Genomic DNA, 25,626 nt, shown 5'->3' on the forward strand with positions numbered 1-25,626 from the left:
TGGAAGGCCTCGTCCTCATTTTGCGGCCTAATGGCTTGCGTGCATTAATGTTTATTGGTGTAAGGGCTTAGGGTTGTTTGCTATTCATTGTGGTGTTTTCTTTGCGCTTGTTGCTCGCTCTGGCTTGAATACTTTCTGGATAGACATGAAAACACCATTGTTCCTTTCCATTTAATCATTTCAAGACTTTGTAGTTGAGATGTACCTCTGGAGAGTTGCATGATAGACGGTATAAAATATAATGATAGTTTTACATCATTGAACACCCAAAATATGTATCCAACCCGACCCTAGAACGCATCCAGTCCAACTATGTAATGAAACAACGCCACGAATGTATACCTAAACTATCTAAATATACAGTACAGGAAAAATGCGAGAGAGGAATTAATCTAATACTTTACAACAGGGATTCCAATCTCATCCCCCAACCCTCCATATGTCCATACCAAGACCTAGACATCCATATCACAAGAATCCTTATAAACAAGAATTCCACGGTCACGATCAATCTTATTCAAACGCTTCCGCCAAGCACGTCCTTTGTCAGTGAGCTTTTGCAAATTCATGAAAAAGTCATTCGAGTGATCTTGCACGTTCTTTCTCAGAAGAGTATTGCGACGCTTCTTGACCGCCTGCAGAACAGTATTACCCTGCTCCACACTAATCTCGCCGAGCTCGTAATCAATCGTCCATTTGTCAGACTTGGTGAAGTATCCCGGCCGCTGCACTGGAACTCCGTTCACCTTGTTATTTATGGTAAGTGTCATAGCAAGAAGGTTCTCGTCGTATTCGGTGGATAGGCTGGGATTGGGCACGAATTTGGCTTTTTTAGTTTTGGGCTTGGCTTCGGGCTTGGAGTCTGTGTTGAGGCCGGGGAGCTCGAATGAGGTATCGAGTTCCGACTCGGCGCCTTGCTCTGCGGTATTGTCGGTGGGTTCTATTGGGAAGAGAGCGTCGGCGAGGGAATCGCCAAGGGATTTCGCCTCGGTCTTCTTGTCTGCTTCGGCTTCGGCTTCGGTATTTTCTTTTGGAGAGAGTTCAGCTTCGGGTTCGGGTTCGGGTTCGGGTTCGGCTGAGTCCGTAGTCTCGCTGTTATCGAACCGATCCGGATAGAAGAGGCGTTCCGTGATGGCATCGACTTGAGATTGATTCTTTGACTGGATGGCGTCGATTTGCTCGTTCGTCACGGGCTGGGCGATGATGTGCATGTAGGGGGTAGGACCGTCGCAGGTCTCAAAGTGGAAGCGCAGGGACTGCTTGGGGTATCTCGCCGTTGCCTTGTCCAGAATCTTCTCCCACAGGCCGAGACTCAGTTCGAATTCCGTGTCTCCGAGTTCTGTGTTGTTCTGGCCGTGTAAGGCCTCATCCATCTCTTCAAGGGTGATGTATTGGAATCCGAAGATGCGTTCGACGTTATGATATGCGACGAAGATGCCGTCCATGCGGCCAACGCGTACCTGAAGGGAATACTTGAGGAAGGCGGCGCGGATCATATCAAAGTATTCGCGTTCATAAGACTCCCACTTGCCAAAGCGGCGTCTGATCTCGTAGCCCATCCCACGCTTGTGCTCCACAGGTTCCATGCGGATCGAAACCACCGCACGTGTTTTCAAGTCGAACATGCCAGTACCTGGCAGTCTTGGATCATAGGCGTCGAGTTGCGATCGCATAAGGAACTTGCCTATGGTGCTATAGTGGTATGACTCCGGAACGCTTGCTTCTTCCTCGGCAGTGATCTTGTTCGCATCGCTACGGCGGTAGCGTTCAAACTTCTCCTTTGGCAGTGTGAGTTGCTTCTCCATTGACTTGCCCAGGTGCATAAGGATATTAGCCGTGTCGTATTCCTTATCGGCATCAATGGCGTAAATATCCTCCTTCTCATTATAACGGAGGAACATGGCAGTCGGCGCTCGAAGGAGACGGGTGAAGGAGCGTAGAGGATCTCCGTAACTTTGAGTAAGTCTGGAAGTGTCGACAGGTCGCCACGCGGACAGAAGATAATGGAAATGAGAGAGAACTGAAGTCATGCTCGACGACGAGCCATAGTACTTCTTGTCAAGTTTCTTGGTCATTTCGCAAGCCGTCACATCTTTAGAGGAGGTGACGTATGGCTTCAAGGTATCGAAGTCAAATTCCGACACCGGCATGATCTGGTCTAAGTAGGGATCGAAGTTATAGACAAGAGACCGAGGGTCACGTAGCTGATAGACACCGGGGCTGTCGACTCTTAGTATATCGATCAATAATAGGGTATCCTCAATGACTCACTTGAAAAGCACTCGGTCGAGACCAAAGGCGACGCGTGGGACAGGAGGCATGGGGGTACGCACCTCTTGAGTATAAAATTAGCCCAAATTCAACACACTGATGTCATAGCTCAAGACTCACCTTTCAATTGCAGGTCCCGGTCCTTTGAGCTAAGAGACCCGCGGTCCCTAGACGTAACGTGTTTATGAAGAGGATGAGGGGCCTGCTTCGGCTCCTCCTGTTCCTCCTTCTCCCTCTCGGCCTCGGTAGACGGTTTATTCGGGCTGGTGATACTGTTCGTGGTGCCGGTTTCCAATATTTGGGCCACCACATTGCTAGCGGACTCCAAGTTGAGCGTCTTCTTGGGTTCACTGATCGCAGGCATGTCTGATAAGCCATCTGTTGCAACCTCGGCTCCAAGTTGGCTTTCCTTCTCTTTCCCCTTCCCCTTCTCCTTCTCCTTCTCCTTCTCCATTTCTTTTTCTTTTTGCTTTTGCTTTTGCTTTTCCTTCATCATTTTAGACTCATGTTTGGCTTTCTCCGCCTTGAATTTGGCCTTTCTTTCTCGTGCAGCTTCCAATTGGGTTGCCGTCATCTTCTGTTGCAATGCCTTTATTTTTTCTGCTTCCACCCGAGCTGCTTCTGATGGAGCTTCCTGCGACGGGGTTGCCTCTGATAGTGCGGCCTCCGACATGGCGGCCTTGAGCGGTGCGGTCTCCAGCGGTGTGGCCTCTAATGGTGCTGCTTCTTGCTCTGTTGCTTTCGCCTGCGCGATTTCTAGCTCCACTGCTTCCTTGAGGGTCATTTCTCTATCGGCGATCATTGACCGCTTGAACTTGTTGTACAACGCATGGTGCCTGTATTTGTAATTGTTCCGTTGTGAATTACTCATCTGAGCCCATGCAGCAGCAGTGAGTACTCTCGGCGAATCTCTAGGCGGCCTCGAGGATTTCTGGGGTTCAGAAGAAGCGGCATCTTTAGTCTCTGGAGCCTGACCCTATTGCACACTGTGTTAGTATTTGTTCTCAGGTTGTGATTTGGAATGAAGGGCATACATTGGGCGGCAGCGGTGCTGGAGGTTCGATCGACGCGTCGAATGACTTCACTTCCGGTCTAATTTCGCCTGAATCGGTGCGTAGTGGAGATATGCGATGAAACTGGCGCAATCCGAGCGCACCAGGGCGAGTTAAACAGGAGAGACAAACATGTCGGCTTGCAGGGCCTGAGACAGACCGCAAAGAGGTCCGAAGCATTCAGGTCGACGGTCGAGGGATTATTTGGGGAAGGGTAGGAATGCAGTCTCCGAAATGCGGTTCGAGACGAGAATTCGGAGAATTCAAGAAAGCCGTCAATAAGCCACCGGGTGAATTGCCTCTCCGGATTTTTTTTTCTGCCGGAAGATTGGAGTCACCGCTTTGTTATCTTGACGCCTGAGGCAATCCATCTATATCCAGAAAATCTGGTCCATAGAGAGGAACAGAGGAATCGAGCGTTAGATATTAGTTCTTTGAGATGTTTTATATTTCAACAAAGAGTGTATTTTGGTGTTATGAGATAACAATATCATAAAATATGTACAAAATCAATGTTCTTTGAGACTTATACTTAAGAGTATTGCAATTATAATCCTTATCCTATACTCCCATCTAATATGATATAAGACATAAAGCAACGAACTGCCAATTCGATTCAATTCATCATTATATATTCCGTACATATACAAAATTCCCATAAGGAACATCACCGGCCGAGAAAGGGTAGATTTCTGGGGTCGGAGAAACACCCAGCCGGAGGGCAGAAAAAAAAGTTGAATAAACTTTAACATCTTTGGACTCTCCATTCCCGCATACAAGTCGACTTTGCTTATTAGGTCTCCTTGAGGTAAGTAAGCTGCTGGTCCTCTTTTATTATTACGAGTCTTTTACGATTGTTCACTCCATCCCGTTGCTATATGACTCACTTTCCTTGAGGAGGGGCACTACCTACATACCCCGCGGGGGTTTCCTAAGTACTTGCTAACATCACCTTAGTCGAGACCCTGCTCCCAACCATGGCCTCCGAACAATTGCGCATCCTCATTGTTGGCAATGGTGGCCGTGAGCATGCTTTTGCCTGGAAGCTGAGCGAATCTCCCTTGGTCGACATCATTTATGTCGCTCCCGGAAACGGTGGCACAGCCCGGGGCAATAGCAAGATCACCAATGCCAATATCAAGGGCAACGACTACCCAGGCCTCGTGGCATTCGCACAGAAGAATCAGGTGAACCTCGTGGTGCCAGGCCCCGAGGCACCTCTCGTTGATGGCATCCAGGGTTATTTCCAGGCTGGTGAGTCACATGCCACTTTTCTTTTCTTTTCTGTGTTTTTTTTTTTTTCATACCTCGTTTTTCCCCCTCATGTCCTTGACACCAATTCCTTTCAATTATTCTAACAATGTCTCCTAAAACTAGTTGGAATTCGCTGCTTCGGCCCCTCCAAGGCTGCTGCCCGCATGGAGGGCTCCAAGACCTTCTCCAAGGACTTCATGCAACGCCACCAGATCCCCACCGCCGAGTTCGGTAACTTCTCTGACTACGAGTCCGCACGTCGCTACCTTGACTCTGTATCACACAATGTCGTGATCAAGGCTGATGGACTGGCTGGTGGTAAGGGTGTGATCATGCCTACCACCAAAGAGGAGGCCCACAAGGCCTTGAAGGAAATGATGGTAGACCACCAGTTCGGCAAGGCTGGTGACGAGGTCGTGATTGAGGAGTGCTTGGAGGGTGATGAGTTGAGTATCCTCACTTTCAGTGACGGTTATACTATCCGCTCGCTTCCTCCGGCGCAAGACCACAAACGCATCTTCGATGGCGATCAAGGCCCCAACACCGGTGGCATGGGTTGCTACGCGCCTACCCGCATCGCGCCGAAGGAGGTTGTGGAAGAGATTGACCGGACCATCATTCAGCCCTCCGTTGACGGAATGCGAAAGGACGGTACGTTTTCATTAGAATATACATCCCCAAAGCATGTTGCTAATCCTTTCCAGGCTTCCCCTTCGTTGGTATCTTGTTCACCGGTCTCATGATGACCAAGAACGGACCAAAGGTCCTTGAATACAATGTCCGCGGCGGAGACCCCGAGACTCAGACTCTGCTGCCTCTGCTCAGCAAGGACACCGATCTTGCACAAATCATGGTGGCCTGTGCTGACCACTGGCTGGACGGTGTCTCGATCAAGATCGAGCCCAACTTCTCCACCACCGTCATTGCTGTCGCTGGTGGCTACCCTAACGCCTATGCCAAGGGCAAGCCCATCACTCTGGCCCCCGAGCCCGCTGGAACCCTGATTTTCCACGCTGGCACAGCTTTGTCCGGCACCGAGTTGCAAACAGCTGGGGGCCGTGTAATCGCCTCCACGGCTACCGCCTCAACCCTTGAGGAGGCCGTCGCTAAGAGCTACGAAGGTATCAAGACCATCAGCTTCGAGGACATGTTCTACCGCAAGGACATTGCCCACCGCGCGTTCCGCCAGACCGCCAGCACCTCGCTCACCTACGCCCAAGCCGGTGTCTCCATCGATGCCGGCAACGAGCTTGTCAACCAAATCAAGAGCTCTGTTCGCCGTACTAAGCGCCCCGGTACTGACGCCGTCATTGGCGGCTTCGGTGGCCTCTTCTCCCTGGCCGCTGCCAACTCCGCCTACCACCCTCACTCCCCAACCCTAATTGGAGCCATTGACGGAGTCGGCACTAAGCTCAAGATCGCCCACTCAATCGGCATCCATGACACCGTCGGTATCGATCTCGTCGCTATGAACGTCAACGATCTCGTCGTCCAAGGTGCCGAGCCCCTCTTCTTCCTGGACTGCTACTCTTGCGGTCACCTTGACGTGCCCACGGCTGCGGCCTTCGTCACCGGTGTTGCCGAGGGCTGTGTCCAAGCCGGCTGCGCCCTGATCGGTGGCGAGACCGCCGAGATGCCCGGCCTCTTCGTCGACGACTCCTACGATGCCGTCGGTGCCGCTGTCGGCGCTATCAACACCACGGGCGACAACGCTCGTGCCATCCTCCCGCACACAGAAAACATGCGCTCCGGCGATGTTCTTCTCGCCCTCGGCTCGTCCGGCCCCCACTCCAACGGCTACTCTCTCGTCCGTAAGATCGTCGAGCGTGCTGGCCTGAGCTACACCGACCCCGCACCTTTCTCCATGCCCGGTCTCGACGCCGGCGTCTCCGTCGGCCGTGCCCTCCTCACCCCGACCCGCATCTACGTCAAGTCCATCCTCAGCGCACTGAACACCCACGGTGCTGCCATCAAGGGTCTTGCTCACATCACCGGTGGTGGTCTCACTGAGAACATCCCCCGCATGCTCCCCGATACCCTCACTGCTCAGGTTGACGTTAGCACCTGGGCCCAGCCTTCCGTCTTCACTTGGCTCCAGCGTGCTGGTAATGTCTCCTCTGTCGAGATGGCTCGTGCCTTCAACTGTGGTGTTGGTATGATCATTGCCGTCGACCCTGCCTCCGAGGCTGCTATCCGTCAGACCTTCGAGGCTGCTGGTGAGTCTGTTTACCGCGTTGGTGAGCTGCGTGCTCGCGGCGAGGGTGAAGAGGGCTGTGTTCTGTCTGGACTTGAGTCTTGGTCTTCGTAATTTCTACGATCTGGACTTTAAATTTTTTATATTGATGGTGATGTTGATGCGTGATGCTTTTTATATATGGATGGAGAAAATGATTTGCCTGGGTTATCTATCTTATAGATTTTTTTTGTTACTGTTTCTTTTTCTGGTTTCTTCGTATTCCCCATCTTTCTTCTTTGCTGGGGCTGCCTATCATAATATAGGGCTTTTTGGATGTGTCCCGAACTAATGCCGGTTTTTCTACATGATGCGTGATATATTGTTTTAACAGGATTCATTTATGTATATACCAGACGTGCGCTGCAATTCCGATTTGAGATGTTCCAATCTTCTCTGCATCAATTAGGGCAACTCCCTTTATCTTGTCATTCCTAGTCCTCCTTCCAAACATCCAGACCCCCCCAGAGCAGAAATTTGGCTCACTGATTCTACACTATCACCATCTGGTCCTCACCTTTTCCTAGAATCCTAACCTCCTATCTACCGCCCCAATCCTGTTCCTCTCCAACCTACGCCATCACTACTTTAGAAACAAATTAAACCTCACTTCTGGCAAGGATAGCAGCTGAGTAACAACGACGCCTCCCGGTGAGAGGTTATTTTCTTCGCGATTTGGAACGACTATATAGATATAGTCTGTTACCAATATACCCTTTATGACACATGGGATTTTCTATTTTCCTATAAAGTTAACAATCCAACATACTCTCAAGCTGGTAACGTCGTCCCAGCCCATTTCCTCTCTCCCTATCCCTCTCGCTCTAACGCAATCGGGAAAGCAGAAGAGAATATTAATAGAAGGATTGACGTACGATATTAGATCTAGTAGCCCTAAGGATTCGTGGCGAAGTAAAAGGAGGGATTACACATTCAAGGTCGCTGTACCTAATTATTTCCTACTCCAGATTGCTCATATATGTAATGCATGGTATTTGTATTGGAATGATTAACATATATCGGTTATGATAAGGATCTCATATACAGGCAAGACATACAATGTTTCTTGAATAGTCACAATGTAGTTGCTCTAAATCATAGAGACATGATTCAACAAAAAGCATTGGATTGATCAACAGCCTCTATCGAGAATGTTAGAATCCAGTGGAAGGCTTGAAGTCAACGTCACGTTCACAACTACGGAAAAAGGCAGGCAATTTAGTTGATGATAACGAGGGCTAAAACAAAGACATAGACCTTGGAGAAGACGTTGAGAGGAAAGAAAAACGCAACCTAGGCCCTTTAGCCAACCAACTCCATATACATCCTCGCCCTACAGGTAGACCATTGTCGGCGTAACGCCAGATACCCGTTCAGGCAAAACAATCAGAGAGGTGGACGGACAACGGATTCGAATGAATGAAGAAAAAACGGAGAGTTGTAAAGGTAATAAAATGTCTCAAAGCAGAGATGGATGGATAGAGAGATCGAGGTAAAGAGTAAGGTAAAGAGTAACAAAAAGAAAACGACCGACTCTATTCCACTAAAATCGAGATTCCATTTTCAGGCTATCCGCTGATAATGCGAGTCCAACAACGCTTGCAATCCACCAGTGCCTCCATCCTGCTTTTTGATACACCAGGAAAGTACGAGCGAATACGAGTAGTAAAGTGCTGCAAGAAGCTTAGAAGCACTTGCGGTGAACGATGGAAGGACCGCTCTCGTCGTATTCCTGCTTGGAGATCCACATCTGCTGGAAGGTCGACAGGGAGGCCAGGATGGATCCACCGATCCAGACGGAGTACTTGCGCTCGGGGGGAGCGATGATCTTGACCTTCATGGAAGAAGGAGCAAGAGCAGTGATCTCCTTCTGCATACGGTCGGAGATACCGGGGTACATGGTGGTACCACCAGACTAGAAAAGAGGTACATGTTAGTGGGAATCTTGTGAAAGACCAAACTCTGGAGGCTTTTCTTACCATGACAATGTTGCCGTACAGATCCTTACGAACATCAACATCACACTTCATGATGGAGTTGAAGGTGGTGACGTGGATACCGCCAGACTCGAGGCCAAGAACGTTAGGCTGGAACAGAGCCTCGGGAGCACGGAAGCGCTCGTTGCCAATAGTGATGACCTGTCCATCGGGAAGCTCGTAGGACTTCTCGAGGCTGGAGCTCTGGGAAGCGGTCTGGATCTCCTGCTCGAAGTCGAGGGCGACGTAGCAAAGCTTCTCCTTGATGTCACGGACAATTTCACGCTCGGCGGTGGTGGAGAAAGTGTAACCACGCTCAGCGAGGATCTTCATCAGGTAATCGGTCAAATCACGGCCAGCCATGTCGACACGCGAGATAGCGTGGGGCAGAGAGAAACCCTCGTAGATGGGGACAACGTGGGTGACACCGTCACCGGAGTCGAGAACGATACCAGTGGTACGACCGGAGGCGTACAGGGACAGAACGGCCTGGATGGAGACGTAGAAAGCGGGTGCGTTGAAGGTCTCGAACACGATCTGGGTCATCTTCTCACGGTTGGACTTGGGGTTGATAGGAGCTTCGGTCAAGAGAATGGGGTGCTCTTCGGGGGCAACGCGGAGCTCGTTGTAGAAGGTGTGGTGCCAGATCTTCTCCATGTCGTCCCAGTTGGTGACAACACCGTGCTCAATGGGGTAACGGAGCGTGAGGATACCACGCTTGGACTGTGCCTCATCACCAACGTAGGAGTCCTTCTGACCCATACCAATCATGATACTGCGCCTATGTTAGTACATTTTGCCTCATTGCGAATCAAATTGACTGCATACAACGTATACAGTCAAAATGAGCAAAAAAGGGGGGATTATTTACCCATGGTGACGGGGACGACCGACAATTGAGGCTGTGAAATTTTGTCAGTTATTTGATCACTAGATTCAAGGCTATTCCCAGGCAAAGGAGAGAAAAAGCCATCCGACGCAAGGGTTGGTGGGATGGCGGGCTTCGCATGGGAGGGGTGTCATATTCTGTGGGGTTGAACTTACGGAAGACAGCTCGTGGTGCGTCGTCACCGGCGAAACCGGCCTTACACATACCCGAACTACATCGCAAATCATCAGTATCGTAGTTCTTGTAGACTTTGAAGCACCAGCTGGCAGTTGTGGAGGGGTGTGGAAAGCCATTGAGATGGATTCCATCCGCCGTCGTGGTGAATTAGGGGTGGCGACGACCGCGACCGGGCTGGTTCAACGACCAGGCCCAAACACACGCCAGAATCTCCGAGGAAAAGCATAGCACATACCCATTGTCGATAACGAGAGCAGCAACTTCTTCTATAATGAGATATATGGGTTAGTTTCTTATTCGCAAGGTTCGAAGCTGAGCAGGGGGGGCGGCTTCCGGGGAAGCTGCTGATGTGGCCACATCGAGAATAACATACCCTCCATTGTGACGGATTAAACAAGGAAACTGGGGGAAAAGGGGAAAAAGAAAAGAAAGATGGAATGAGGTTAGAGGGGGGATATAGTTGGGATTAGGGGAGAAGGGAAGAAGGAAGAGAGTGAGCGAGAAGAGTGGAGAGGGGTTTGTGATGGCTGGGATTGTGCGCTGCCTGAGGCCCCTGTTCTCTTTTGACCCCCTCTGATCTACAGGTTTTGGGCTTTCTTCTCTTTTCAATAGATATAAATGAGAATAAGGCAGAACTATTTTCAGTATGGAAATCTCACTGTCTTTGATTCCTTCAATCTTGTCTACCTAAAGCATTGCGTGGACAAATCTTGGGAGCCTCCCAGACCCTTCTGGGTACGGGGGGTGAACACGTACCTTGACCGGGTTAGTGATTTTAGTGGTTACTTGTATTACAATGATTACAATGACGGTGGCAAAGCAGGCAGATATACAATTGTATTCCAAGTGCCCCGGCAAGGCTGCTAAATTCTCCTTCCAGTGGCGCAGATGTTCTAAGTATAGGACACACCGGACCCAGACTTCACTTCTTGGGGTAGACACCGGTTCCAAGGTTATTGGAAGTGGATAAGAGCGTACGGGATAATACGGCTATCTGAGATTCCCAGACTGGCTGTCAGGCTGCACAAGTTATCGTTACCGCCATTTCCCTTGGTCTAAGAGGAAAACTAAGCCTGTTGCAATCATGAGGCGGTAAGGTGGTGCCACGTGATATGGGAAGAAGTACACCTGGGCACTCTTTTCCACGTACCTCACCACCCCTGACTTTGTCTATATATCTTATGATCTCCTGATTTGACAGAAGAGACTGTGTCAGCCCACGTTGGTGATCTCTGCAGAGAATGCCATTTGACCTCATTGGCAACAAATGTTCTTCAAAGCTCAACTTTAAGCCCCTTGGAATATATCTTGGCACTCAACTTTGATAGCCAGGTTCTGGAACATTCGAAGCTTTTATGTTCTGTCAACTGTCTGAAAAGCCATAACCCTATTATGATATATCACTACCATTCGCATACGAGGGCCTAATTATTCCTGTCGCTGTTGAATTCTCAAGCGGTGCCCCCATCGGTTGTCTAGATCTCGAGTTCTGATGGCTAGGCCCACCGAGCTATCCGCTCAACGGTTCCACGCATTCAAAATCTTATACCCCTATTAGGAGCCTTCATTATTGGAGCCGAAGCAAAATCGGACTTGCTTTTACATCTTTGTATTTTGAAGATTTCCAAGACGGGACTAGAGAACTTGCCAATCGAGAATACATTACATGGGCCAAGACTCGAATCAGTTTGTAGCTCAACGATTTGGGACGAGGATCATGGAGTTTGTGGCTTTTGTGATATACCTCTCTTATATCAGTGCGTGCAACACCATTATCTTCTAGGGAAATTGCACGGTCTCGAATTGTATTATGTAGTCTACGATGAGTTTAGTTCCCTTTTCGAAGGGTTTGGGACAGAGTCACATGATCGAACCCGCTGGTCGCCGTGCGAATCACCCAGAGGCCTCCGGAAACGTCAGATTATGTCAGCGGGATTTTTCCCAGTAGAAAAGTATTGGAAGAAGAGATCGTGACTGCAACATTACCGTGACATACACAATAAATCGGTTTTTGACTTGTGACATTCTCTCTTCATACTCTCCTCTTCTTCTCTTCTTAAGCCTCCCCCAGAGACAATACCCCCACCCTGACAATACAATTACCCCGCCAGCCCACCATGGACCCCGAAATGAACAAGCTCCTCAAATGGAGTGTCGCCAACTCCCAGGCATCTGTAGGCGCCGAGGGTGAGGGCAGCGCCCCTAATGCCCCAGCAGCTGCCTCAACCCTGACCCCGCAGATGATCAACACACTCTTTGGCGGTCCTTCTGAGGCTGACCTGATGCGGGCCGCCATGGAGGTCGTGCACGATAACGAGTCTGATCTGGAGAACAAGTTGATCGCATTCGACAACTTTGAGCAGCTGATTGAGGGAATTGACAATGCGAACAACCTCATCCCGCTCAACTTGTGGAAGCCGCTTGTCGAGCTCCTCAAGCACGATGAGGCTGAGATCAGACGTTATGCGGCCTGGTGTGTGGGGACAGCTGTGCAGAACAACCCCAAAGCACAAGAACAGGTATGAAAAACTCCAATTGATCTGTCAAGTGTGATCATCGCAATACTAACGCATCCACCAGCTCGTTCTCCTAAACGAGATTCCTACCCTCGTCAACCTCGCCACAACAGAGACCAACCCCGCAAACCGCAAGAAGGCCATTTACGCCATTTCCTCTGCAGTCCGTAACCACCAGCCCGCCTTGGATGCGCTGAACAAGAGTCTTCCAGAGGGCTACCCCACTGACAAGACCGACGCCGCCGACATGGACGGCATTGATGCTATCATGGATAAGCTACGCTCCCATCCGGTCGATGCCTCTGCATGAAAAAACACAGCTGTGACTGGACTGTAAGAGTACGAATACACACAAAGACAGAGGCAGCAAGATACCCACTGAATGCGAGTCCATCCTTTGGGACCAGCCTTGTGTCGTGCCAAGAGTTGGCGTTTGCAGTGCGACAGGCAACTATGCTGTTACTACAACTGTGTTGAGCGCTGTGATGACGACGCCAGGCTTCAGTGCTTGGGAATGCCTGCGATCATTTGACGTGCAAATACCCGAAATGGTTCTGCACTGGTTTCTGGTTATTTGGTTGCCTGAGGATTGCATCAGCATATCTGGCAACCTGGCTTTTTTGTGGCCTAAGCCTATATTTGAATTGTGAATACCCAGCGGCTCTTGTCTTAGATCAATACAACCGCGAATTCGACTGTCAATGTCAATTGCGGATACATATCTGTAGCTGTGTATCCATTTCGGAGCCTATATATGATGTGTCTGATTTGGACTGTTAATTTGGCTGTGGCAGTATGATCCGAAGAGTGCAATGTACATTGTACCATAGCTCATTATTTGACATATACCAATGAAAGGCGGAGATCAATTTACTACAATTAGAGCTGATGTTTCCCTTGGTTGATGATATTCATAGATATAGCGGAACAACATTTCTCCACCCAGACATCGTCATTAGACTCCAGCTCTCCCCAGCAACATCCCCTCAACCAAGATCCCATCCCCCACACATCCCAAAAATGGACAGCTCAAGCAACCGACTCTTCCGCTTCTCCAAGCCCGAGTGGCTGAATAACTCTGCCGTCCGCAATGGCGGCGTCTACGTCGCAGGCGCACTGGTAAGCACCCGATCCACCTCCACCTCCACCATCTTCCGGGGTCGCTCGTCGCGATGACCCAAGCTCAAAGCCTTCAAATCCAAAGCAGAACGAAATGGAATTGAATCATACGTGTCCTTCAGTCAAAGGCAAAGTAGAAGAATTCAAAGCTAACAACTCACTCTTACCATAGTTCGCAGCAGGCTTCTTCTTTCTAATCGACGTCGCGTCATTCTCACGCAGCCCGCGCAACGGCTCAGACGTGCATATCAAATTTGTCGACTGGATCCCGGGTATCTGCTCTGCGCTCGGAATGCTGGTTATCAACTCGATTGAGAAGAGCCGGCTGCAGGCTGATAGCTTTAGTTACAGCGGGAGCGGGGTTGCGTGGAAGGCGAGATTTGTGCTGTTTTTGGGCTTTGCGCTGCTTGCTGGTGGACTGGCAGGGAGTGTGGTATGTTTGTGTTCTCTTTTCTGCTGCGTTTACCCCGTGGGTGGTATGTATTGGCGGGCTTTGCTGACTCGTTTATCCGTAGACGGTTATGGTCCTCAAGTACCTCATCAAGGATTATCCTATCCAGACGCTCTACTTTGGAATTGCTAATATTGTGGCGAACGGTCTTGTCATGCTCAGGTATGTGTTATGTTTAGTTTGATTTCATTTGATGTGAAGCCGTACTTATATACTGACATTGCTATTCCTGTTATAGCTCGATCGTTCTCTGGGTATCTCAGAACATTGAAGATGACTACACTTACAATCTCGCACTGTGAGTCGGGATTTTTCGATCTATAACTTGTCTTTCTGTATTCTATTCGATCTTGGTGTGATGACTTTTTGCCGGAATGCATTGTATGCCTCCGCACCTTTGGCTGGGATTGGCGCTTTAGCATGAATTTATTTGCATTTCTTTTACGCTTCGCTGGCTTTAAATTGAGAGTACTTATTGTCCTCGAGATATTGAGAATATCATTGGTATTCTATAGTAAACGGTAGAGTTAAACATTATCGAGGAAAGTATCATTGAAATTATGCATAGAGAAAACAAGGCCCTGAGCCGCCCTTCAAACGCTAAAACCCAGATATGCATTCATCAAATCGTAAAAATCACCATCACCTCCGTTGTTTTGCAACACCCTTCAGTGATCCTCGCAGAACAATCTCAGCAATTCATCGATACAAGTCATAGCTTTCTCCTTCTCCAAGACCGAAGGCGCCACGCCCGGCATCTGCTTCAAATACCGACGGAGCGCAAAAGCAGCAGCTTTATACGTCGCATGATACATAGCCTTGAACTCATCATCATCCGCAGCGGTACCCGGAGCAGGCGTTTCAGCGCGTATAGCTTCCGGCGCCGGCATCGTACCCGAGACATCAGGCTCGGGTTCCGCACCAACACCCACTGACGGCTTGCTCATGGACGCAGAGCGCATATTCGGATTTGCACGGTGGAATCCATACAGACGCATACAGGTCAAGATTGTGCGCGTGATGAGATTCTTGTTCTCCGCAATCACTGTATCTGGATCCTTAGCCGGCGAGCCTGGGGTAGAGACTGGTTTTTCCTCTGAGAACGAAAGAGATGACGGGCCCTGGCCTTGCGACATCTGTGGTCCACGGCGCAGACCAGAATCCAAGAACGGGTTCGGCGTTGGAGCACGCTTTTGCGGGTCGGCGTTAAGGGCTGGCGTTGCGCGTCCGCGCACACTGCCTGGGCGATGAAGGCCTGCCCCGATAGAGACGGATCGAGAACGGTGCGAGACGATCCGGTCGAGAGATGGGAGGGAGGGGCCGTCTTCTTCGGGCTCGCGCTTGATACGTAGCGTTTGCAGGTTCTGTGATGAGGAGAGAGGTCGTGAAGGTGCCATTAGCTGTGAGACGGCTTCGCCGCCTCGCTGGCGGACGCGGCGGTGGTGCTGCGCGGCAACTTCAAAGAGTGTTGCTACTCTCTTACGCTTGGGGCTGGGGGAGCTTATGTCCGGTAGGAACTCTGCGCAGTGCGGGTTGGCGATAGGTTGGTTTGGGTTGGAGGGGGGTGGAGATGGGTAGGCCTGGGCCTGGATGAGTCGTGAAGTTGATAGTGGTGCGGCGTAGATTCTGAGTTCATAGGGAGCACGTCGTGATGTGTTGATGTGACTTGGGATGTCGGAGGGGGATGAATGAGGTGGGGTGGGTGGACGTGTGCATGATGCTGCGCTGGATAGCACTCCGTAGACTAATAGGCTTGTTGGGGCTGTGTTGCCTGACTTAGTATTGCCTTCGACGCTGACCAGCAGACCAACTGGGCACTGCAGAGATTGCTGGAGTGTTGGATCTTCTTCATTCAGCCAGAGGGCGCCTGTCAACTTCCTTTGGAGCCATTTTGATGTCCCCGCGTGGGACGTGTGTAGCTCAAGGTTTGGACCAGCTCGGGCATGAAGTGGGATAAGTGCTGGATTGACGAAGCTGCGGAGATTGAGCTGGGATTCTTTCGATAACTCAGACTGCCAGTAGGAATTCGGATCGACCAGCCGAAGCCCTTGTAAGGTGGTCAGTGAAGGATAAGATGAGATACGCGTGTGGTTTACCTTCTAACTTGGAGTCCGGGCTGAGAGGAATAGATCCTGTCCAGATATTCATTTTGTTATCTGGATCCCGGAGAAAGGTCTCATGTATTTAGCATAGTGATATCAATTTTGTTTAGTTGTGTTGTTTCTAAACTGATCTGCTGTTAACTCCGAATCTCTGCAGACGCGCCAAATCCGCGCGCGGTCACGTGGATCATTTCATAGATCAGACCAAATGAATCGGTTCGAAAATAATTGTGGATACTTTCAAAAGCTATGTAGATTTACATTCCTCGGTTTTCAGAATAAATTTCTATATCCATTGGGTTATAGTACACCTAGAGTAGCACAGCCAGGTGTTGGAGCCATCGCCATTTGTAGTGAGGCACACCCTCACCAAATCACTCATACAAAGCATATCAAGCATACGCTGAAATCAAAAGAAACAGTAGAAAAACGGTTATCATCATAAAGAAGGCCAGGTGCTGCGAGGCCAACTGACTTACAGTATAGCCCTTGGTAGCCCCGCGCCTCATCCAGTCTAGGCGATCAGAATTCTTCCTGCTCCTGGAAGAACATTGAGAAGCTGATAATGGTGCCATAAATCAATAGGCCTCCAAAAATGGACATGATCATCGCTGGGATCTCGATTGCACCGCTGTGGGCGAGGACGATAGGAAGTGCTAGGGGGAGAGGTCAGCTGAATATTGATCAATAGTGCGATATAAGACAATTAATATAGCGATATTATGGTCTAGGCACCAAGAGTCTACCATTCAGGAATGATATGTCCCACAAGAGTGGGTATTGTTGACAGAACCAACGACGTACCGATACCAGTAAGAACCAAAAATCCGGTCATGAACCGTCCAAAGTCCATTGCAGAGTTGCTCGAGCTGTCCATAAAATCATCTGGGTTTGCGCATCGTTGGCAGATCCAGTTGGGAAGCGGCGCAACAACATAGATGCCGACCACCAGCAGCGGCCAATACCGGTGCCATAGCGCGGAAGAGAGAATCACGAGGAGGAAGCCAATTGCGAGAACCTGGTCAGATGTTAGGAGATATCTTGAAGCCAGGCAAACATATAAAGGAAGCGTACAAAGGAGAGCGCGATGATGGTCTTGAGTCCAGCGGCCATGATTGCGGAGACGCCGAAGCCCGTTCGATGAGACTAAAGGTGGGAGGGGTAGGACTTATTGAACTGGGTGAATCCAGGCGACAAGATCAAGAACAGACCAAGAATTACTGCCCCATTGGCCGAGTACAGGATATCAAAGAAGGACAGTACAGCGATAAGCTGGAGATGAGCTCAAGAATGAGTGACGTTGGCGCCTGAAGGTCACTGGATATTGTGGCCTCAGGCACCAACAGCTCATGCTTCACACCGCGTCACTTTACTGCCTGCTCCAGCTCCCCCATTCTCCCTCCATCACCGTATTTCCCTCGGATTCTTGAGTTGTTGTTTCTGAATCTTTCTTTATCAACAAGAAACCACTTCCTCTGTTTGCTTTGATATCCATTCAACCCTATCCGCTACGATGTTCAGAAACAATTACGACAACGATGCCGTCACCTTGTAAGACCAGGTACCCGACCTCCCTCGGATTCATCAGATGCTAACTCGAAGGATCCCAGCTCTCCACAGGGTCGGATATTTCAAGTGGAATATGCACAGGAAGCAGTGAAGCAAGGATCCGTTGTCGTGGGATTGGTGAATAAGACACATGCCGTGCTAGTTGGACTCAAGGTTCGCAGACCTACTACAACAGAGAACGAACAGACCGAACCGTCAAAACTAACATCTGGGTACCCTCTAGCGCAACGCAGAAGAGCTTTCCTCGTATCAGAAGAAAATCATCGAGATCGACTCGCACATGGCGATCGCCATCGCCGGCCTCGCATCAGACGCTCGCGTCCTCTCAAACTTCATGAAGCAGCAGTCCCTCGGATCGAAGATGACCTACGGCCGGCCCATCCCCCTGGACAGAATCGTTGCCCAGATCGGCGACCGCGCGCAGACCAACACCCAGCACTACGGGAAACGGCCGTACGGTGTGGGTCTGTTGGTTGCCGGTGTTGACGAGGCTGGCCCGCATCTGTTCGAGTTCCAGCCTTCCGGGCTGACACACGAGATGCTTGCTTGTGCCATCGGTGCCCGCTCGCAGATGGCGCGTACGTATTTGGAGCGGAACCTCGATAAGTTCCAGGACTGCAGTCGCGACGAACTGATCCAGCATGGTTTGAGCGCGCTAAAGGAGACGCTGTCTCAGGATAAGGAGCTTACGGTCGACAATACTTCTGTTGGTGTTGTTGGTGTGACTAATGGCAAGAAGGAGAGCTTCAAGCTGTACGAGGGCCAGGACACGGCTGCCCTGCTTGAGGTGCTGGAGCAGCGTGAGTCCGCTGGTGCCGAGGGCGAGTCCATGGAGGTTGATTCATAATTGTTTTGATTTGGTTTAATGATTCGCATAGACATGAAATCCTGATTATGCTTTGTCTTGTGTTTGCGTCCAATAACCTCAGTTATTCAATCATCAATTCATAAGGCTCTAACAAATGATCTACTTGTGTATGTTCATATGTACACAGAAGTTTCCCACTGAAATCCGAAAAAAAAAACCCGAAACGGATGCGGCGACATCTATATTCGAAAATGCCCCCGTTTGTTTGATGATCAAACAAAGAAGTTTCACTCTTCTCCCCAGTTCAACTGCATGCGCCCATTGCTGACCTGATAAGCAAGCAACTTCGGCCAGACCTCAGAAACCTCCTTGGCCTCCGCAAGAATCTCCCCATTACTAGCACTGATATATCCCTCCTGCACAGCATTGCGCACCCAAGCCAACAACCCATCCCAGTATCCATTGATATTCAACAATACAACACCAACCTTATGGATCCCCAACTGATTCCACGTCGTCATCTCCATAACCTCCTCAATAGTTCCGAACCCACCAGCCAGCGAAACAAACCCAGACCCGGGTCCGCCCTCAAGGACCTTCTCCGCCATCATACGCTTGCGCGTGTGCATGTCGGGCACAATGGTGGTAACACCGTACTCCGACTCGGGTATTCCATCAGCGTCATCAGCATCAATCACCCGCTCGGCAGCTTTGCCAGGTCCTTCGGCACTGGGCTGTCCTTCATGGTGCCCGCGCATGCTGCCGACGGTTGCGATTTTGACTAGTGCGCGTGGGATGATGCCATGCACGGCTTTCGGACCCGAGAGTGCGACTAGCGCGCGCGCTAATTCACCCATGAGGCCTGTTGTGCCACCACCATAGACTAGTTTCACGTTGTGCTTGTGGAATTCTTCGGCGAGGGTTCGGGCCGCTTCCATGTGTACTGGGTTGTTGCCAGGTACGGAGCCGCAGCTAAGGATCCAATGGGAGGGTTTGTTAGTTCAACATTTCAGGGAAGTGTGAGGTAGATGGGAAATATGGGTTGGGGGGGTTACATGCGCCAGATTAGGCGATCTGGTGTGGTAACCTCGAAAGTGCCCAGGTGGGTGTATGACTCACAATACACAGACAACGGCGGGTTTGGTCTCCGAGTCTGCCATGTTGATATATAATTGGGGTTTGAGTATGCAAAGAAGCAAGAGGTCTTGAAATCGCTGTCAGAGGAAGAGAGGATGATCGGAGAGGACGCTGGGACGAAACAGGTACCCAAAATCCCCCCCCCACTCCGAGCTCCGATAAGAGATAAGTACAACGTCAGGGTTGCCCACCTGGGCAGGTGGACTCCAACTTTGCTCGAGGTACTGATAACGTAGGCAACAATTTACAGAGCAATAACTCTATCTATTTTCTATGTTAGAATCGGATTGGAGGTTTTTGCGAGAGTCCAGCCACTTCAAGTTCGAAAGGGAATTCGGACTGGACATGGCTACGAGGTTCAGCATGTGGACAACGACCAGGCTTTATACAAGAGAACAGGCATTCACTACCAGCTATTACATCTATATAATTTTGTGTAAGACTCATGCTAGTTGTGATTCGAATAAGGTAGAGCCATTTCTTGGCTAATCTTGGAATTATATATCTTTGTCGTGCACTCCGCCCACGTTATTTAACCTCCGAATATCTTGTATCCTCGACGTTTGAGACATTGGAGAACATCAAAGTAACTGCTTCAATGATGTGTATGAAAAGCTAATATGACCTCCAACTATGAGGTATTAATGAAGTAGTGGCAAGTAATCAAAAATTGACAATAGCTCTAAGCTGGGAACATAAACTTGTGGCTTACCATTTTAGTTTAGTATATCCTTTGAAGGCCACCGCTTTGGGCAACATGCTCTTCTTGTTCTTACTGAAAAGATAATATGCACTTCATACACACCTATAGACGGGATAGCACTCTATTCTGTTATAGAAAAATGTTCCAAGATGAAAAAAATTACAACTGAGCAATCAGGCCAAGGGTGTATATGTAGAGCCCAGCTGATAGCCAGCTCCTAGATACCAACAGAATAGTAATCATAAATGCTATGCCCAAAACCCCAAACGCCCAGAGATGCAACAAAAACAAGGGTATCAAGAAAGCAACTCAGCTAACGATCCGGCTCTTCTTCCTCTTCGTCTTATCGCCAGAAGAGCTGGGCGGCGAACTACTCTTGTCGGAAGCCTTACCAGGCGTCTCAACGCGGACCTGCGGCGTCGAAGCCCTAACAGGCAGGGTGGAAGGCGTACCAGTCGCCGCCGCATTAGCAGCTATTTTCGGTGCGGCTTTAGCAGCCGACCCGCCAGTCTCGCCGCCAGTCCGTGATAAGATGAACGAGCCTGGTTCGCCAACGAGGGGGCTCTCGTCCATGAATTCGTCGCCGTAGCGCGTGAGTAGGCTGAACGATTCGGCCAAACTGCGCGTATCTTGAAAGCTTGAGCCTGTAGTTGTTCCACCTAGGCTTGATTTACTGGTTGATTGGGAGGATTCGGTGGTTGGGAAGGATGCATCTGGCATGGGCGTTGCTTCTTTGCTCTGGGAGGCTTGGCTGGTGGTTCCAGCGGTTTCTTTGCTGCGGACTCCAGGTGGTAAGTAGGTGTGTCCGTGGGAGGCGGTGAATGTTGGTAATGTTGCGGCAGATTTCATGAGCTGAGTTAGAGATGTGACTGCTGATAGCTGTGGGGGAAAAGATTCGTTAGTATACTCGTCTCGAAGCGGTTGGTGAGTTTTTGAGAAAATACATACAATTCGGTTGCCCACTACACTTGCGACTGAGGGGGCCATGTAGATACAGTCTCCAACAACGAAGTACGTAGATATCACGGTCACCTCGTCGTCCATGCCGCTTCTTTTCCGTCGGTTTTGCTTGCGGATCACCCAGATATTGGATGGCTCGTGGGCGAAGCGGTTGTCTGTCTGTGCGGCTGCTTGGAGGGGGTCATATGATACGATAAACTCTAGCCCCTGCATTGTTTTCAGTCGGGCTTCGAATGCTTCGCGGGTCTCGACGAAATGACGGAGAGCATCATTGTAGTTGGCTTGGATGGCTAGCGAGGCGTTGTTGGAGGTCGAATCAAAGAAAGGGGATTCGGCAAAGTAAAATAGGACTAATTGACCAGGTCAATTTCAAGTCCAGCTGTAGTAAGACGTGCAACTCACTGTTGTTGGAATGAAGGAAACCCCCATCATCTGGACGTGCGGGGGAGACCGCCAGAGGATCTCCTCCATTGAGGCCTCCTGGCTCGCCATTTCCAATTCTGGGAAAATAGACCGAGTCAACTCCGGCCTACCGAAGCTCGAGACAGGCTTTGATCTTGAAAATTGCGAAAGAGGCTCAAAGGAAAGATGCAGCTCGGAAGTTGAAGCTGCGGAGAAAATGATGTTTGTTTTGTTTGCATCTTGACAATACACGATGACGACAGGGAATCATCAGTTGAAAGAGTGGTGAATATTCGCAGTTCTATATTCTATGATTATTTGACAAAGATTATAAGACAAAATAGAAGTTGTTAAGAGAATATCAAAAAGCCAACCAAAACGCCAACGCTGTATGTTGAATCGAATCTCTATCCCAACGCATGGATCCGAATGTTGAAAGCAAGGAAAAGCGCGGATCATGATGCGACCAAGCATCCATAACTATCATAACGACTAATAACCAGAGCAACAATGAGTAGCTAAGAGGTCATAGCCAGTTTCTCACCTGCCTCCAGCGGCGTGAAGACGTTGCAGACTACACGCAGTTTGGTCAACATCTCATCCCATTCGCCCTCCGCTGTGCTGAGTGTGGTAATAGCACCTCCGGCCCCAATTCGCCAGGTCTGCTGCTTATTCTCGGTGTAGTCTCGGCCACTATAACAAGTGAATGCCGAGCGGATCAAAACCGAGAAGCTTCCACCACCACCAAGGTCCAGGAAGCCCATGACACCGGAGTAAATGCCACGCTTGCGATTCTCAATTGTGCGAAGATGCATGCAAGAACGTTCCTTGGGTGCGCCAGTCATGGATCCTGGTGGAAGGCACCGCTGGAGAGTGGTCAGGCCGTGGACGGACATGTTGGGGGTATTTAGCTGAGGCATATGTCGCACCGCGAAACCAGGGTGGTTGGGGCGGATCTTGCCCTTGATGTGAGTGATCATCGAGTAAACTCGGCCGTAATCTGCGACTTCGAGCAGCTTCTCGACGTGGACGCCACCTGATCCGCAGATGCCATACAAATCGTGCCGGATCAAATCCGCGATCATGAGGTTCTCGGCCATCTCTTTCGTGGAGCCGAGGATCTCACAGGCCTTCTCCATGGTCATGCCTGGGCATTTTCGGACTGTACCTTTCATTGGCTTCATCTCCACAGTTGACTCACGGTCCCAGTTGAGGAAACACTCTGGGCTGCTGCTCGCGATCTTCGTGTGTCCCAAATCTGCAAAGGCGCTGAATGCAGCTGGGTTGTATGTTTTGAGTCGCTTATACAGTTTCCAGGGAAACATCAAACGATCAGACTCCACTTCGGGAACTGGCAAAGTAATTGACGTCTCAGAGGTTAGACATAACTCATAAGATTCACCGGCTTCCAGCTCCGCTTGGCATGACTCGATTTGCCGTTTGTACTCATTTTCCTTTGGGAATTGAATTTTGCTTTCCCGGAGAATTGAATCCAAGTCCCGATCCGCAGATGTATCATTGCCACTGTCCGAGAAGTCTTGCAGCTGCTGCAATGTCTCATTCAGCCAACCCGCATCATCATCACGAGTAGACTGAATAACAATGAGGCCAGTGCTATTTTCAACAACGATACTTCTTTCGCACCACATGAGGCTAACATCGGGTGGGTCTGCAAAGGCAGGATCACATAGGGATTCCCTGGCCCTGGAGGGCTTTGGCGGCTCAGAAGCCTGCGCATGGCCTGGGTGGGGAAGACAAGTGAGACCAAGTTCGTAGGAGAAATAACCCAGGAAGCCACCCCAGAACGGCACCTGGGAGTTCCCTGAATCAACTTTCTTCATTTCCATCAAATACCGCAAGGCATCCCACAATTGAGCAACGGTAAGATAACTTTCAACCTCTTTGCAGTCGCCATACAGCTGGAGCAATCGAAGTATATGAGTCGCAACATTGTATTCGAACCGCCATGAGCCAGGACTCGGCACCGAAGCGATGCTGTATTGTCCATTCGATTGAAAAAGGACTGTTGGCGAACCTGGTTTATTGAAAAGTTCACTTATAGCCTCTGCGGTCAAGCCAGGCCGATTGAAGGACCGGGAAGTTGAAATCTTGGAAGTCGACTGGCTCCACTTGAGCATTTCATAGGCAGCATCAGGGAATGGACTTGGGGCTGTTAGGGGGCTGATCACCTTGCTGGGAAGGGAACAATATCCCCCGCGTCCAACACTCTTGTTGTATCCAAGAGCCATTCGCCACCAATTTCGGAGAAGTGCCTGGCAGGCATTAATTTCTGATTTGCAGGACTCCGGGTGGAACTGAACACCCCAGAATGGCTTCTTGAGATGGCGAACTGCCATTGGTATCTGTATCTTGGAGCGATCCTTGAGAGATAACCAAGCCAGATATTCTAAATCGGTGGATGTTGAAGAAGCCGAGTTGGCATAGAGTGAGTGGTAAAGTGTCACCTCTACCTCCGGTAAATGCTCAAAGATATCCTTCGCTGACGTGGAGATCTTGTGAATCTGGCCATGAATGGGGTACGGGAGCCGCTCGATAGGAACGCCATTATGAAGGCAAAGACTTTGGAATCCAAGACAGATACCAAAAACGGGAAGGAGGTCTGATTCATGAAGGTTCCAGATGTCTCTCATGATACCGACATCAGTAGGCACATTAGGATCTCCTGGTCCTGGCCCAAGAACGACAGCTTCGTAGTGCTGCAGAAACTCGTTTATATTGGAATCTGGCCACTCTGATTCGATGGTCATGACTGTGACCTTGACCCCCAATGTTTCCTCCAGCATGGCGACAACATTGTAGGAGAATGAGTCATAGGCATCAACATACAAAACGCTCTTAGTCGAAGAGCTGGGATCAAGTTGTGGCACTGTGTTTTCATTTGGGGCATCCCAGTCACCTAGCATTGGTGCCATATTGATGTTTGAGTCTGATGGTGGGGTTTATATGAGGCTTGATTGGTCGAAGAATTCCACACCCAGCGAGAATTTCAAGATCAATTAAAATCCAAGTGATCAAGGCCCATCTGCATAGCAGGATCTTCGATTTTTAGCCTTGACACCTAGACCTCGGGAGAGTTCGCCGCTTATCTGATGGAACGAGATCGGAGATGGCAATGTGCTCAGACCATGTCCCAATGACGAAGATAAAAGTAATAGCTGTAGTGGTATAGCCCTCAAAGACCAATTTTCATGCAGAGATGCAGGCAAGCTAACAATGCATTGTCGTTGACGCAAGAAAAAATTAAGGTTGGCGAGCGAAAAAAGGCCAAAAGCGGGTACCGACGGAACTTTCACCGATGTGGCAATGCGATGTTTGGATGTTTTTGATATTGGACTACGGAGTACTTAGTACTTCTGACGAGAACAAGACAACTTGAAACCCTTTGGTGAAATGTCGGTGAGAAGCATGATCTAATGTATCATACAGTGCTTTATCTAAACCCCTTGACGCGGTATATATAGCCTCGAAGTCAGTCCCTATAGACAACCACCATCATTGGAGCGTCTCATCTCACCTGTACATCGATGAAATATCATATCACGCTAGCCGGAAGGAGCTATAGAACGTCAAACTACTCCGTAGGATGGGGAATAAATGACTCAAAAGAGTGCATGGTACCTGTCAAGTTTCGGGCCATCAGTTTCAGCTCTTATGGGCTTGTTGAACCAATACCAGGATGTCCCATCTGTGAATCAAGTCAATTTGCCAGAAATAATGGCGATGAAGGACCGGGCCTTCAATCTCGATCAGTGCGCTCTTCATGAATACTGTGAGCAACTGATCGCGTGGGAAGAGTCACTTTAAACCCAGCCTAAAGGGTTCACGGAGCAGATGCCGAGTTGTCACGAGTGAAATCTTGTCACCTTTGAATCGAAATACGAAGGATCAGCATAGTCAATGAGATATTGCCCAGATGAGAGGTCTCCATCCTGGAGCACCAAGCCCTCATGATTCTAATTTGTGAGTAATCTAACCTGTACAACCTT

General features: G+C 49.7%; 12 protein-coding genes across 12 annotated transcripts; 4 read left to right on the forward strand and 8 right to left on the reverse strand.

The window, feature by feature from the left end:
- Positions 1-455: 455 nt before the first annotated feature.
- Positions 456-3,503, reverse strand: N7500_001809 (Pet127 family protein; the record flags this gene model as incomplete). The annotated part of the gene is made up of 4 exons (XM_056672955.1): positions 456-2,220; positions 2,272-2,335; positions 2,392-3,247; positions 3,306-3,503. The coding sequence occupies 4 exons, from the start codon at positions 3,501-3,503 to the stop codon at positions 456-458; spliced, it is 2,883 nt and encodes a 960-aa protein (XP_056536474.1).
- Positions 3,504-4,300: 797 nt separating this feature from the next.
- ade1 (bifunctional aminoimidazole ribotide synthase/glycinamide ribotide synthase) lies at positions 4,301-6,885 on the forward strand (the record flags this gene model as incomplete). The annotated part of the gene is made up of 3 exons (XM_056672956.1): positions 4,301-4,577; positions 4,701-5,228; positions 5,282-6,885. 3 exons carry the CDS (start codon positions 4,301-4,303, stop codon positions 6,883-6,885), a joined length of 2,409 nt encoding a protein of 802 aa, XP_056536475.1.
- Positions 6,886-8,494: 1,609 nt separating this feature from the next.
- act1 (actin) lies at positions 8,495-10,232 on the reverse strand (the record flags this gene model as incomplete). Its single annotated transcript, XM_056672957.1, has 6 exons — positions 8,495-8,725; positions 8,790-9,561; positions 9,658-9,688; positions 9,831-9,886; positions 10,088-10,118; positions 10,226-10,232. 6 exons carry the CDS (start codon positions 10,230-10,232, stop codon positions 8,495-8,497), a joined length of 1,128 nt encoding a protein of 375 aa, XP_056536476.1.
- Positions 10,233-11,969: 1,737 nt separating this feature from the next.
- On the forward strand, positions 11,970-12,678 carry fes1 (Hsp70 nucleotide exchange factor FES1; the record flags this gene model as incomplete). Its single annotated transcript, XM_056672958.1, has 2 exons — positions 11,970-12,371; positions 12,433-12,678. The coding sequence occupies 2 exons, from the start codon at positions 11,970-11,972 to the stop codon at positions 12,676-12,678; spliced, it is 648 nt and encodes a 215-aa protein (XP_056536477.1).
- Positions 12,679-13,388: 710 nt separating this feature from the next.
- Positions 13,389-14,240, forward strand: N7500_001813 (UPF0220 family protein; the record flags this gene model as incomplete). Its single annotated transcript, XM_056672959.1, has 4 exons — positions 13,389-13,487; positions 13,660-13,920; positions 14,003-14,100; positions 14,177-14,240. The coding sequence occupies 4 exons, from the start codon at positions 13,389-13,391 to the stop codon at positions 14,238-14,240; spliced, it is 522 nt and encodes a 173-aa protein (XP_056536478.1).
- A 366-nt stretch (positions 14,241-14,606) lies between these two features.
- On the reverse strand, positions 14,607-16,086 carry N7500_001814 (uncharacterized protein; the record flags this gene model as incomplete). Its single annotated transcript, XM_056672960.1, has 2 exons — positions 14,607-15,985; positions 16,035-16,086. 2 exons carry the CDS (start codon positions 16,084-16,086, stop codon positions 14,607-14,609), a joined length of 1,431 nt encoding a protein of 476 aa, XP_056536479.1.
- A 476-nt stretch (positions 16,087-16,562) lies between these two features.
- On the reverse strand, positions 16,563-17,153 carry N7500_001815 (Vps55 family protein; the record flags this gene model as incomplete). Its single annotated transcript, XM_056672961.1, has 3 exons — positions 16,563-16,696; positions 16,845-17,058; positions 17,115-17,153. 3 exons carry the CDS (start codon positions 17,151-17,153, stop codon positions 16,563-16,565), a joined length of 387 nt encoding a protein of 128 aa, XP_056536480.1.
- A 33-nt stretch (positions 17,154-17,186) lies between these two features.
- N7500_001816 (uncharacterized protein) lies at positions 17,187-17,391 on the reverse strand (the record flags this gene model as incomplete). Its single annotated transcript, XM_056672962.1, is given in 2 exon segments — positions 17,187-17,323; positions 17,340-17,391. The coding sequence occupies 2 exon segments, from the start codon at positions 17,389-17,391 to the stop codon at positions 17,187-17,189; spliced, it is 189 nt and encodes a 62-aa protein (XP_056536481.1).
- Positions 17,392-17,553: 162 nt separating this feature from the next.
- Positions 17,554-18,456, forward strand: pre5 (proteasome core particle subunit alpha 6; the record flags this gene model as incomplete). Its single annotated transcript, XM_056672963.1, has 3 exons — positions 17,554-17,591; positions 17,651-17,762; positions 17,833-18,456. 3 exons carry the CDS (start codon positions 17,554-17,556, stop codon positions 18,454-18,456), a joined length of 774 nt encoding a protein of 257 aa, XP_056536482.1.
- A 248-nt stretch (positions 18,457-18,704) lies between these two features.
- Positions 18,705-19,577, reverse strand: N7500_001818 (LOG family protein; the record flags this gene model as incomplete). Its single annotated transcript, XM_056672964.1, has 2 exons — positions 18,705-19,389; positions 19,537-19,577. The coding sequence occupies 2 exons, from the start codon at positions 19,575-19,577 to the stop codon at positions 18,705-18,707; spliced, it is 726 nt and encodes a 241-aa protein (XP_056536483.1).
- A 989-nt stretch (positions 19,578-20,566) lies between these two features.
- Positions 20,567-21,709, reverse strand: med6 (mediator complex subunit MED6; the record flags this gene model as incomplete). The annotated part of the gene is made up of 3 exons (XM_056672965.1): positions 20,567-21,136; positions 21,206-21,567; positions 21,616-21,709. The coding sequence occupies 3 exons, from the start codon at positions 21,707-21,709 to the stop codon at positions 20,567-20,569; spliced, it is 1,026 nt and encodes a 341-aa protein (XP_056536484.1).
- Positions 21,710-22,137: 428 nt separating this feature from the next.
- pabA (aminodeoxychorismate synthase pabA) lies at positions 22,138-24,552 on the reverse strand (the record flags this gene model as incomplete). Its single annotated transcript, XM_056672966.1, has 1 exon — positions 22,138-24,552. The coding sequence occupies one exon, from the start codon at positions 24,550-24,552 to the stop codon at positions 22,138-22,140; it is 2,415 nt and encodes an 804-aa protein (XP_056536485.1).
- Between the last annotated feature and the right edge of the window lie 1,074 nt (positions 24,553-25,626).

Source organism: Penicillium coprophilum (genome assembly GCF_028826855.1).
Source record: "Penicillium coprophilum strain IBT 35676 chromosome Unknown utg000002l_segment0_segment0, whole genome shotgun sequence".
Lineage (NCBI taxonomy): Eukaryota > Fungi > Ascomycota > Eurotiomycetes > Eurotiales > Aspergillaceae > Penicillium > Penicillium coprophilum.